This window comes from Gorilla gorilla, chromosome X, assembly GCF_029281585.2.
Source record: "Gorilla gorilla gorilla isolate KB3781 chromosome X, NHGRI_mGorGor1-v2.1_pri, whole genome shotgun sequence".
NCBI classification, from domain to species: Eukaryota; Metazoa; Chordata; class Mammalia; order Primates; family Hominidae; genus Gorilla; species Gorilla gorilla.
Genome location: NC_073247.2, coordinates 83,746,545 through 83,760,922, shown reverse-complemented (window position 1 = coordinate 83,760,922; position 14,378 = coordinate 83,746,545). Strand labels below are relative to the sequence as shown.

General features: G+C 43.4%; 1 protein-coding gene across 2 annotated transcripts in view; it reads right to left on the bottom strand.

Annotated features, from left to right (window-relative positions):
* Nucleotides 1-14,378, bottom strand: part of NHSL2 (NHS like 2) — a 242,904-nt gene that overhangs the window by 131,946 nt on the left and 96,580 nt on the right. For both annotated transcript variants that reach the window (XM_063703094.1, XM_055376175.2), the window contains exon 2: nucleotides 11,967-12,035. In XM_063703094.1, coding sequence (XP_063559164.1) covers nucleotides 11,967-12,035 — 69 coding nt within the window. The remainder of the gene's footprint in view (nucleotides 1-11,966; nucleotides 12,036-14,378) is intronic.

Below are 14,378 nucleotides of genomic sequence, written 5' to 3'. Positions count from 1 at the left end.
GACAGGCAGTGAACTGGAGGGAAAGGGACCACAGACAGGAAGGCAGGGGATAGATGAGAAGTGTCTGAGAATAGAAGCAATAAGAAAATAGAGGCAGAGCCAGGGCAAAAATGTCTAAGGAACCAATTCCATTTGGTGACTGAGAAACTGATGCTATCATCACTGAAATGAATAAGTGATTGGAGAGGTGGGAACACAGCTTTAAGTCTTCTCACTCCTCAGCTTTCTGCATTAACAGGGCAAGCATTCACTGAACACCGAGAACATAGTCCTCAATATTTGTGTGTGTGTGTGTGTATGCGCGCACGTGTGTGTGTGTACACACCCTCACCTCTAGGGAGTTTCCCCTGCCCTTTCACTTTCAGAGAAGACAAGGGCAAAAGAGGAATCCAGATCTTTGCTACTCAAAGTGTGGTCTGTGGACCAGCTATGTCACCATTACCTGAGAGTTTGTTACAAAATGAAGGATTTCAGGTTCTTCTCCAGACCTTCTGAAACAGAATCTGCACTTTGCTTCTCAGTGTCAACATACAAACCATCATCTAGAGATCTTGTTTTCTATGTCACTGGTCCATGGGTTACACATTGAAAAGCAAGGAACCAGGGCAAAAAAGGAGCCACTGTGTTGGGGATGGAGCTTTAAAATGGCAGGGGCCAAGGGAAACCAAGTCAGCTAGGGTTATGGGTTTATTTTGGGGGCTTCTCTCAGACAGGTGGGGCAGTAAATCCCAGAGCACTCCCTTCCCCCCTCCCTAGAAAGCTGCTCAGCACTGTCTCTGGTCAGGACCAAAGCAGGGCTAGTGGCCCCCACATAATCTAGCTTAACCCTAGCCCAACTCCAGGAAGGAAGAAGAGGCCACATAGTGGTTTGTGTCCAGAGCCCTGCCTCAGAATGAAACGTCCTCTGAGCAGTATGTTCTTTGAGGATTTAGCCTGATGATCTGCAGCTGGCTAAAGAGAGTCAGAGTTTTGGGGTCCCAGCCAACATCTCTTCCCATCAGAGACAAACTGACGGAGAGAAAGAGAGAACTGTCCCCAGCTCATGCTTTTGCTGGGAACACAAGACTCACAGCGATCTGTGTCAGTGCTGCTGTGTGAGCTGAAGTATGTGTGTGTGTGTGTATTTTAATGAAGGCATAAAAAAATCAAGGAACTATGCCAGGTAGTGAAATTATGGAGAGTTTTTATGTTCTTCCTTGTACTTTCCTGTTTTTTCACAATTAACCTGTGTTAGTGTAAAAATCTGTAAATAAAGACTATTTCAAAAAATAACACGAAGAAAAATCATGGCAGAATACAAGTAAGTGCTGACTTTTGTGCTGCAGATAGTTTATCCTATGGGGATAGGATTCGGGGGAGATTCCTAAGGTGAAAGACAGAGGAAGCAGATGGAGAAGGGGTGCCTGAGATCACCAGGCCTTTATTCTGCAGATGGGCTGAGTCAAAAGTCAAAACCTGAGTCTCTTGGACTGCCCAGCATTGGTCAGGCTCTGACTAGGGTAACTGGATTCATTTCTTGAATCCGAGAAACTTAGATCTAGAAAAATCTGAGAAATTACAGAGCCAGCCCTATCCTTTCCTTCTCACAGGAGGGACTGAGGCTCAGAGAGGTGAGAACTCTGAGGACTCCTAGCTTTTGCACAGGCTGTTCTCTGCCTGTATCACCCTCCATCTGGCCCTTGTATGCCTAGCTAATCCCAACCCTTCCTTCAAGACTCGGTTCAAACAGCACAGAATCTTGTGAGTTAGGTGGCCTCTGCTGTGCTCACAGAACACTCAATACATTCCTCTGTCATTCATTCGACAAATTACTGAGCACCCACTGTGTGTCAGGCACTGTTCTATGTACTCGGGAGCATGAGTGACCAAAAATCTCTGCCCTAGTGTGTGGTGACTAAATCATCGCATTTGTTCATTCAGCCAGTATTTACGGATCACCTACGTGTCGGGTCTCTGTACCTGGCCTAAGTTATTTTATGGTCAGGGCAATTGTCTCCACAGGCTTGGCCTCCTTCTGTTCCCTTCACCGTGAGTGCCTTGTGACACAGTGAGTGTTTTCTGAATGAATGAATGAATGAATAATGAAATGACCAAGGTCACACAGCAATCTCATGATGGAGCTGGCACTGAAACCCTGGTCACCCGAAAGCTTGTGCACTTTCTCCTGCACTCCACTGCAGACAGCTCCCATCTTCGTAACCTCCATCACCTCAGGTGAAAGAGGTCACAGAGGAGATCAAGGACTGGGTCCTTAGGCAGATTCATTTTGGAAAGGCGAGACTCATCCTATCACAGATCCTCTCTGGCGAGAGTGGGGACGACACCAGCCTCGGACAGGACATCCCTGCTCAAAAGCTTGGGGCGATCAAGACTGGACACTCTCCAGTAGGGGCCGTGTCGGCCCCATCACTCTGCCCAGTGTCTGAATCTTGAAGTCCATTTCGTTTCTGGATCAAAAACAGAGCCACCTCTGGCACTGCAGAAACATTTATTCCTCACGCACCCCATCCCTGGGCCCCGATCTTTCCCTCTGAGCCAAAGGTAGCGCCGGCCTTATGGCAGCCAGAGCGGCGCGGGCCCGTGGCCCCGCAGCCGCACTGCAGCGCCCTCTGCCGGGCATCGGGCTGGCGCCGCCACTCCGCGGGGCGGGGGAGGAGGGCGGGCGGGGGCCCGGCTGCTTCCAAGCAGCCTCGTGTTCCGGAGGTGCTGAGGGATGGTGACTCATCGCGCCGGCTGCGCCCGCACCGGCCGCCCTCGCAGGCTCGCCGCCTCCGCACGCGCCTGGTGACTGGCCGAGCTGCTCCGCGCACGAAAAGCAGCCCGGGGGCCGGCCCCCGACGGTAGCGGCGCGGCAACGCTTGCTTCCCCGGCCCGTGCCCTCGCCCTGCCCGCGGACCTGGGCATCATGGAAGCTTCTGGCGCTAAAAGCCCGCTCTCCTCCACTTGTCGCATTGAGTTTTCACCTCTAACCCGGGATAGGGGTCGTTTTTATCACACCACCTTAACAAGAGGGAAACTGGGCGGGGGAACGGTGAGGCGAGGGCCGGGGTCAAGCAGATAAGAAGCAGGGGAGGGCCTAGATTAACCAGTAACCTCTGATTCCAGAGCTCGAGGTGTGCTTTCCATAGCATCAAGCTGCATGGTCCCCCTAACCTCCCAGGTCCTCACCCCCACACAAGCAAAGGAAGGGTAGGTTGGACCACCTCATAGAGGACCTTGAAAGTCAAGCACCATAATAAACATTTACCATTTTAGAAAGAAAAGAAAAGCTATAAATGGCATTTAAGAAGAAAGTCAGGTAAGCATTGGGCTTGATTCTGTAAATATGTTTTAGATTATATAGGGCAGAGGGCAGTGATCAGAGCTGTGAGTTCGAAAGCTGCACCAAAGGAAAACAGATTGGAGGAGTAGCACCTGAGACCCCAGCAGGCTCAGCAGGGTCTAAATTAGAGTCAGGAAAATGAGGGGGAAAAAAAAAGATTACAGATCTGGGAATGGGAAGGACTTAGTGATAGATCGGATTTCAAAAAGTGGGGCAATTAAAATCCACACATCACTTTGTACTTCTACTCAGGTATTTACTACAATTGATTCTGCCTTCTATCTGAGTAATATTTTGCCAGCTTTGTTAGACGGTTAGGTCCATGGAATAGTGCTGGTGGCTCAGGCCCCATTCCTGCCTTGAGGACCATGACTTTGTAGGGGGAGAACGCAGATATCTGGGGGCAGTGTCCATCCTGTTAGCTGGAACACAGGTGAGGGCAGTGCTGCTTGCCCAGACAGCATCTGCACATACCACAGAACCCCTAAGCCAGCCCCTACTTCCTCCTTGGGAAAAGTCTGGAGGGCTCCAGCTTAACTCCAAGGCTGCCTCACGCTACTGAATGTCTTTCTGGGCCTACAATTTGCTGGAGCACCTGAGTGGGAAGCTTGAGCTGCTCTGGCAGCCCCACCTCGAGGCCAGGCATCAACACCTGTGCAGCTGGCTGCGAGCACCTGCTGCCAGCTGGCAACATTGAAGGGACACACCACTGGGCAGGTAGCATGGCTGTATTGTAGAAGGGTAATGTATCCAGGTGTCAGCACCCCACAAAGACAAAATCTCCACAGAACTGGAGAGTATTATGTCAGCAGTGGACCCAAAGGTAGCTAGAACTTCCTCTGAACCCACAATTTGGTCTATCCAGAACATTCAGGCCCAACAGGCCCTGCTACCCAGCCCATCTTCCCCTATATAGAGGGGCATGATGAACGAGTGCACCCTTCTGGGGTGGGTTGTTTCCTAGTTCCACAGGACCCCAACCCACAGACACCAGCATGGAACAGGGGCCACTCCTAATTTCTGGTACTTCCCATCCTCCACCATTCATGATAACTTGCTGTCACCCTGGGCTCTCCTGGATAAAAAAGCACAGCCCCACTGGCTCCTAATGTTACCAGATGCTGCTTGTCTACTTCGTCCACTCTTCACTCCCTTCCGTGAAGTTCAACAAGGTATGTAATCAAGCCAGAGTTTTGGTGGGTTGGTTTGTTTGTGATCAGGAAAAGGAAGAGTTGCCCCTACTTTGGAAGTACCACTGAACAGCAGAGCAAGTGTCCAGAGCCTCTGTTTATAATAAATATTTACCCTCAGAGCCTGAAGTGTAGGTCCTCACAAATACACAGACACAAATGTGTGTGTCTCTGTGTGTGTGTTTGTGTGTGTGTGTGTTGGGGATGGGTTATGTGGGTTCTTTGACCCCTGAACATCTTTCGTTCAGGCCCCAGTGGTCTTTCTGAAGGAGAAAAAGTTGTGTGGAGAAAAGGAGAAAAGATGTCTCCCTAAATTAATCTATAATCTCATTGCTATTTCAATCAAATCTGCAGAGGAATTTTTCATAGAACCTGATAAACTGATTCTAAAATCCATGTGAAAAAGAATATGTATAAGAAGAGCTAAAACAATTTTTTTGGGGAAAAGAACAAATGAAGGATGACATTATACAAGGTATCAAATCTACAGTAATTAACGGGGTGTGGCATTGGCACAGAAGTAGACAAATGAGTGAAAGAGAACAGAGAGCTCTCAAGCCAACTAATGTAAAGGTGTTAAATAAAATAATAAAAGCTGCATTTATAAGTCAGAGGTGAAAGAATGGACTATTCAACAAATAGTGCTGAAGTAACTAGCTTTCCATTTGATAAAAATTAAATGAGATCCCTACCTCATACTATACATGCACATATTCCACATAGCTCAAACAACTAAATATAAAAAAGAATAGAAACCTGTAATGGGAAAAATAGAGATTTATATATTTGTGACTTTGGTATGGAGAAAGTCATTTTAAACAACACACAAACACAACCCAAAAGCCAGGAGGGAGTGGTTGACAAATTTGAATCTACACAAAAGAATGATTTTTTTTTAGGCAAAAGACACCATCAATAAAGTTAAAAGACAAATAATAAACTGGGGAAATACATTTGAAATGTATGTATTAGACAAAGAACAATCAAAATATAGAGAGAATTTCTGTAAATCAATAAAAAGGTAAACAACTCAAAATAAATATGGGCAAAGTATATGGACAGGTAATTCAAAAGGAGAGTTACAGATGGCCAACAGACATTTGAAAAGATGTTCAGCCTCTGGGAATCAAGGAAAGGCAAATGATAACAACCACCAGATATCATCTTTCACTCATCACATTCGGAACTCAAAGTCTGACTATTATCAAGTGTTGTCAAGAAGTTGAGCAAAAGTGCTACTCTCACACACTGCTGGGTGGAGCACAGCCATTATGGGTAGAAATTGGACAACACCCATTAACATGGAAAATGTGCATCCCCTATTACCCAGCAACGCCACTTAGCATCTATCATGAAGAAACTCCTGCACGTGTACACAAATGTTTATTGAATGGATGTTTATTGAAAGACTGTGTTAGCCACCACAATTAAGAAACAACCTAAAAGTTCATCAATGGGTGAATAGTTAAATAAATCCTGATAAAAGTCATACTCTGCAAAGTTACATAACATTTTAAAAGAATAAGTTAGGACTTCTGCTTCTGGGAAGATGGAATGACATACTTTTCCCTGGGCCTCCCTCGAAAGCACAACAAAAAACCGTGAGCATTATATATAAAATGAACACAAAAAGACTGGAGAGGAGGTGGAGAGAAGAATGTACACCTGCAAGAGACCTCAGGACTCAAGGAACGGCATGTGGTGAGTTCCCTGGATTTTTGTTTTGCCTCATATATCCCAGAGTTGAAGCTGAAAAAGTCTGCAAACTGAAAATACCAACAGGGGCAGATTTTTAAAAAAGCATGCTCTCTTACCAAGACAGAAATTTTTATACACTAATTCTTTAGCCAGATACCACAGAAAAAAATATGTGGTCCCGTTCCCAACCCCACCAGCAAAGGAGGGGTTGAAAACATAGCTTTTCACCCTTGCTAAGCTATAACCAGGTGCCCCAAATTTCCCCACTGGGGTGAAGTCAGAGAAGGCTGAGCAGGCATCTGGGATAGACCTACTGGATAGAAAATCAGCAAGGGTATATAGGAACTCAACAACACCCTCAAACAACAGGATTTAATTTGACATTTATAGAACATCTCATCCAACAGCAGAAGAGTACACATCCTTTTCAAGTGCCCATGGAATACAAAACATATTAGACATATCCTGTGTCATAAAACAAATGTCAACAAATTTAAAATAATTGAAATCAAATGAAATGTATTCTGTGACCAAATTGGAAATCAATAACAGAAAGATAAGAAAATATCTAAAACTTGAAAAATAAACAACACACTTTAAAATAACCCATGGGTCAAATATGAAAATTTAAATTTCAAGATAAATTTTAAAAATACATTGAACTGAATCAAAATGAAAATACAACATAGAAAAATTTATGAGATGCAACTAAAGCAATGCTTAAAAAGAAGTTTATAGCTCCAAATGCTTATACTATAAAAGAAAAAAGGTCTCAAATCAATCATCTAAGTTCCTACCTCAAGTAACTAGAACAAGGAGAGCAAAATAAAGCCAAAGCAAACAGAAGGAAGAAAATAATAAAAATAACAGCATAAATAGGCAGAATTGAAAATAGAAAAATAGAGAAAATCAATGAAATAAAGAGCTGCTTCTTTGAAAAGATCAGTAAGATTGACAAACCTCTAGCAAGACATACAAATTGCTCATATCAGGAAGGAAATGAATATCACTACAGACACTTCAGACATCAAATGGGTAATAAGGGAATACTATGAACAATGAATGCTACATGCTTTGACAACTTTGATGAAACAGACCAATTTCTTGAAAAATATAAACTTCCCAAATCTACCAAATATGAAATAGATTATTTGAATAGCCCTATAACTATTAAAAACATGAAATTCATAATTTTAAAACTACTCCCTTTAAAATCTCCAGGTCCAGATGGTTTCAGTGGAGAATTCTACCAAACGTTTAAAGAATTCTATGCTAATTCTACACAATCAGTGTAACAAACTAATAGAAATCACATGATCATATTAATCAATGCAGAAAAAGCATTTGATAAAATCTAACACTTATTATAAGTTAAAAAAACTCTGAGAAATAGGGCAAAAAGGGAACTTCCTTAACTTGAGCATCTACATACAACTTATACCAAATATATATATACTTTTTCCTGGATCAAGCAATATTAGACTTATACCTAACATTAAACACAATGCTTGAAAGACTAAATGCTTTCCCCCTCAGACTGGAAACAAGGCAAGGATCTCTGCTCTCACCACTGTTATTCAACATAGTGTTGGAAGTTCTAACCAGTGTAACAAGGCAAAAAAAAAAAAAAGAAGAAAAAAGAAAAGATAAAACATGTAGATTATAAAAGAATAAATAAAACTGCTCCTATTTGGAGACGGCATTATAGTCTATATAGAAAATCCCAAGGAATCTACAAGACAATTCCTAGAACTAATAAGTGAGCTTAGCAAGGTTGCAGGATACAAGATAAGCTTGCAAAAATAAATTGTATTTCTATATACTAGCAATGAACACATGGATGCTGAAATTAAAAATACAGTGCCATTTACACTTGCTCAAAAACAAAATACTTAAGTGTAAATGTAACAAGATATGTATAGAGCTTATATGCTGAAAACTACAAAATGCTGATGACAGAAATCAAAGAAGACCTAAATAGAGAAAGAAATATGCCACATTCATGGATCAGAAGACTTAACATAGTAAAGATGTTAGTTCTCCCCAAATGTATGTATAGTTTTAGCTCAATCTCTATCAAAATTCCAGGAGGAGATTTTAAACATAGACAAGTTTATTCCAAAATTTATATGGAAAGGCAAAGAAACCAGAATAGCCAAAACAATTTTGAAAAGGGAGAATAAAGTGGGAGGAATCACTCTATCCAATTTCAGGACTTATTATGTAGCTACAATAATCAAGACTATGTAGTATTGGTGGAGGGACAGACACACAGATCAATGAAACAGAGTAGAGAACCTAGAAATAGACCCACACAAATATGCCCCACTGATTTTCAACAAAGGTACAAAAGCAATTCAATGGAAGAAAGACAGCCTTTTTGAATGGTGCTGGAGCAACTGGACATAGACCAAAAAATGAACTTTGACCTGTGTAGTGGGCTGAATGGTGCCCTCCCAAAAGATACGTCTACGTCCTGATTCCCGGAGCCTAGGGATGTTACCTTATTTGGAAGGTGAGCTTTTGCAAGTATAATTAAGATGAGGAGATCATTCTGGATTCAAGTGAGTCCTAAATCTAATGACACGTATCCTTATAAGACGGACACACAGAGGAGATGATGATGTGAAGATGGAGGTAGAGATTGCAGTGACATGGCCATAAGCCAAGGAGTATTGGCAGCCCGCAGAAGCGGGACTAGACAAGGAAGGATCCTCTCCTACAGCCTCCAGAGGGAGTGCAACCCTGCCCACACCTTAAGCTCAGACTTCTGGTCTCCACAATCATGAGAGAATACATTCTGTTGTTTAAAGCTACCAAGTTTACAGTTACTTGTTACGGCAGCCTCAGGAAATGATATAATCTATCTCACACCTTATACAAAAAAAATCAACAAAATGGATCAGAAACTTAAATGTAAAACTATAAAATTTTTAGGAAGAAACAGGAAAGTGTTTGGAATCTAAAGCTAGCCATATAAGCCAGACCTTATACTTGAAAATCAAAACACATCCAAAAAAACAAAATTGATAAATTGGACTTCATCAAAATTAGCAAGTTTTGTTCTATGGAGTCCTTGTTAAGAGGATGAGAAAAAGCTTCAGACCAAGAGAAAATGTTTGCAAACCATATGTCTGACAAAGGACTGGTATCTAAAATGTATAAAGAACTGTCAAAACTCGACAGTTAAAAATTCAAACAACTCAACCAGAAAATGGGCTAAAGACATAAATAGACAAGTCACTGAAGAAGATATACAGATGGCAAAGAAGCTCATGAAACAATGTTCAACATCACTAATCTTAGGGGAATGAGAATTGAAACGAGAATGAGATATTACTTCACACCTAGAGAAGAACGGCTAAAAGGGAAACCGGTGAGAACACCAAATGATGATGAGGATGCCAAGAAACCGGAATCCTCATACATTGCTGGTGGGAATGTAAAATGGTACAGCCACTCTGGAAAACAGTTTCCCAGTTTTTTTTTTTTTTTTTTTTGAGATGGAGTCTCGCTCTGTCATCCAGGCTGGAGTGCAGTGGCGAGATCTCAGCTCACTGCAACCTCCACCTCCCAGGTTGAAGCAATTCTCCTGCCTCAGCCTCCCAAGTAGCTGGGACTACAGGTGCGCACCACCACGCCTGGCTAATTTTTGTATTTTTAGTAGAGATGGGGTTTCACCATGTTGGCCACGATGGTCTTGATCTCCTGACCTCGTGATCCGCCCACCTTGGCCTCCCAAAGTGCTGGGATTACAGGTGTGAGCCACCGCGCCTGGCCGTCAGTTTTTTGTTTTTTGTTTTTTAAACTAAACATGCAATTACCATATGACTCAGCAATTGTACTCTTGGGCATTTATCCCAGAGAAATGAAGACTTATTTCCACATAAAAACCTGTTACGTGAAGGTTTATAGCAGCATTATTTATAATAGCCCAAAACTGGGAATAACCCACATGCCCTTCAGTGGGTGAATGGATAAACGGTCTTTGATACATCCATGTCATGGAAGACTACTCGGCAATAAAAAGGAGCAGATTATTGGAAAAGGGGTAGGGGCAGACTACTGATACACGCAACAACCTGGATGGATCTCCAGAAAATTATGCTGACTGAAAACAAAATCCCTAAAGTTTGCATACTGTGTGATTCTATTTTACTACATAACCTGGTTGAAACAACTGTATTTTAGAAATGGAGAATAGATGAGTGGTCGCTAGGGGTTAAGTAGGAGGTTAGGGTGGGAGGGAAATAGGCGTGGCTATGATAGGATGACTTGAAGCATCCTTGTGGTGATGGAAATATTCTGTATCTTGACTGTATAAAGGCAACACCCTGCTTGTATATTGTACTATAGTTTTGCAAGAAGTGATTATTGAGGAAAACTGGGTGAAGGGTACATGGGACCTCTCTGTATTATTTCTTATACTGCATGTGAATCCACAATTTAATCACAATTAAAAGTTTAATTAAGAAAACAAGAATGAACTAGATCCGTATGTCTCCTAAAACAGAAAGGTTTCCAAGACATATTCCTAAGTGAAAAAAAGCAGATTAGTATATATGGTGTGACACCATTTATTTTTAAGTACCCACATAAAACCAAACTGTGTATGCACAGAAAGAGATTTGAAAGAAAGTGGGCACTCTGCACTGATAACAGTGGTTACCTTGGGGGAGCAGAGTGGGACCGGAGAGATAGAGATTTGAATTGTAGCTGAATTGATTTTTTTTTCACAATAAGAATATTATTCCTATGTTATTTGTATAATAAAAACATCACCCTGGACACAACTACATTGTTCTAGAAATGCATATCTGTTTTGCTTATCCTGATTTCACCTATCCCTGTGTCACCAACACTGTGGTCATAGGACCCAGTTCACAGGTCCCCTGCCCGTGAGCCTCAAGGAAGTGGCTACTGAGCCTCCTAATTTGGAAATAGGCCCACTAGCAATCAAGGCTACCTTTGAGGTATGGAAGAACCACCTGGAAGAACCAGTGCCCCTATGACTATGAATCTACCCACTGTGGCTGATGACAACTTAAATAATACACAAAGCTCAGTCCATGCCAATTAATGCAGCAACAATTTCCATAAGATTCAAGTCAACAAACTGTTGTGCAAGTTTCAATACCGGAGGCAGCAAAGGCCTTGCCACCCGCTGACCTGAAAACATGGCAGCAGTTGAGCCTCTTTAGAGGAAACTGTGAACAGCAGGAATGAGTAACAACTGGTAACCTACATCCAGCTGTGCCTGGCTGAGAGCAGACTCACTAGAGTGGCCCCAGAGAGTACATCATTTATCCATTGTGAATCATTTATCCATTCACAATTTATTGGACACCTACTCTGTGCCAGGTACTGTCCTAGGCACTGACTATAGCAGTGAACAGAACAAAGTCCCTGCCCTCATGGAGATCTCATTCTAGTGGGAGAGCCAACGATAGGCAAGGGAAATAAATAAATTACATGTCAGATAGTATTAAGTGCTAGGAAGAACAAACAGCATGGATGGAGGATATGAGGTGTTGAGGGCTGGGGCTTGAAATTTTAGAAATGGTGGCCAGAGAAGGTAACAAACTGAGAAGGTAACAAACTGAAACATACTGAAAAGGTAACAAACATTCCAGTGGAGATGTGAAGGAAGTGAGGGAGCCAACTACAAAGATATCCAGTTGTTCTGGACATTTTCCATTTGTCTGTCCACATCTTTTCCACCCTTCTCCACCCAGCTTGTACCCTGGTAGGCTGACCTGTGTGGATGGCATCAACAGGCTCTCTTGCCCTCTGGCTTCGGGTTAGGTTTGACCAATGGGAAGCACCTGCAAAGAAACCAGAAGAAAAAGGAAAAGTGAGATTGGGGTATTTAGTCATCCACTCTCTCTGTTCAGGGTCACCATGAGTTGGCGGCATCCCTCTGCCAAAGGCCATAGCTCCTGTCAGGTGGTTCTCTCCACACAGCAACCGTTTCCCAGTTCCTGTGAGCACTCCCTCCAGGGATCCTTCCTGACATACTGGGGAAAAGCATTCCAGGCAGAAGGAAAAGCAAATACAATGTACCTGGAAAACTTAAAGAATGATCAGGAGGCTAGTGTGGCTGGAATGGAGAGGCAGACGATGGGATTTGTAGGAGATCGTGTCAAGGAGGTAAGGGGGACCAGATTATGCAGGACCTTGTGGACTACTATAAAGATTTTGGCTTTGAATCTGAGTGAGATGGGGAGCAAGTGGAGGATGTTGAGCAGATACCGACATGCTCACACTATGTTTTCACAGCATCACTTTGGGAGACTGGCGACAGGGATACTAAAATAATCCAGGCCAGAGACGATGGTGGCATGGACTAGGGTGATAGCAGTGGAGGTGGCAGGAAGTAGCCAGATTCTGAATCGATTTTGAAGGTGGTGAAGAAAAATCCTGTTCCACTACAATGACCAGGGCAAAAGGCCAAACTCAAGACTAGCAACTTATTCCTCAGCATGTCATTATGTATGACTGAAAGTTCTGTTATGCAGCAAGATTTCAGAAGGTCTTGCATGCAGCATGATAATCCTAATACCCTATCACATGTGTGGGACATACAACTCTGTGCCAAGGTTCACTCCAAAGGGTTTCCAGACTGTTCCTGACTCCAGAACAACTCCAGAAAACGATCATCATGGGTTTTCTAGCCAACTTACCCCACCCCAAAGCCGCATCTCCATGGGGTGGTGCTGGGTGCCATTTTGTTCCCTGCTCTAAACCCCTTATTGGCTCCAGCCACTCTACCTCCATTGGCTCCTCCACGAGTTGGCTTAAACATGTCACATCAGAATTTTGGAAAACACTGTCCGCAGCCTGTCCTGTCCATACCTCCTGTCCTCTACTCACCGACTCACAGGTTGACAGCAGACAGAACACGTCCAACCACTGGGCAGATAGGGACGTGGGTCACACAGTCAGTCAGAACAGAGTGTGGGCAACAACTCAAAGGTGCCAATATTTTGATAAAGATTTTATAATTTTCCTGGGAAAACAGGCAACTGTCAATCATATGCAGGTCAATGAAAGGGAAGAAAAAATGGAAAACTTGGCCCCATAGGCTGAAAGCCTCCAGCTTGAAATACCTCCTGGGAGCAAAAGTACCCTGGTATTTTTTGGTGCACAGTGTTGATTCTCAGAATGAGACCTGTTGCTTCATATTCACGAACTCCCCCAGCAAAGGCACCCAGCTGGAAACTGGAGAAAAGCACATGATTCTGAGGGCTCATTCCAAAGCCAGGAAAAACTGATGGTATTTTGTTTATGTTCAAAGAAATCAATCCAAAGAGATCAGCCCCACAGCCAAAGTCAGCAAGAATGGAGAGCAAACTGCTGCCAACCTCTGGGTCCTGGCCCACTCATCAAGGGGAGAGGATGACCTTCATTGGAATCTGGGATCCAAGACTTTCAAGCGGTGTGCCCTTGGGCAAGATTCTTAACCCTCCTTAGGACCTTGATTTTCTAATCTGTAAAACAGGGCTAATTGCTACCTCACAGAGTTGCAGTAAAGATCAAATGAGCTTTTGTGTGTCTGTCATAGCCCCTGGGATACTAGCTGCTCAGTATGTGTTAGTTCTCTTCTCATGCCAACCTTTCTTTGGCAAGAGCCAGGCCGGTGATGTGGGGCAACTCTGGGGTTCCAGTGGTCCCTGGTGCCCTTAAGAAGAACTCTCTGAGGGATTCTCCAGCTCTTACATGCCAGTGCTGCTTTCTGCTCTTTATTAAAAGGGCATCCCCGGGTAGCTGCCATTTGATCCCAGCAGGACATGGTTCCATGCACAGCTTAGCACCAAAGGGCACTAATGCCTATTAATTAACTGTACATTCAGCTGACCTGCCAAAGCAGCTGATTTTATTTTCAGAATCCCAAATGTTTTCTTATTCCACTCTACCATACCTGAATCCTTTATGTATGTGAACCACCAATGCAGACGTTTGCTCTCCCCCACTTTCTTTCTCTTTCATCCTCTCAGCATCTCCTCTCTTCTCCACGCTGCTCCCTCTGCCTGTCCCTTGCCTTGGTTCTTTCTCTTTCCTAGCTCTTCCACAAACCCTCATCCAAAGACAGTACTTGTAGGGAGAGAGCAGGTAAAAATGGCTCAAGTAGATCCATGGTGAGGTTTGAAAGAGACCATTCCACTTCC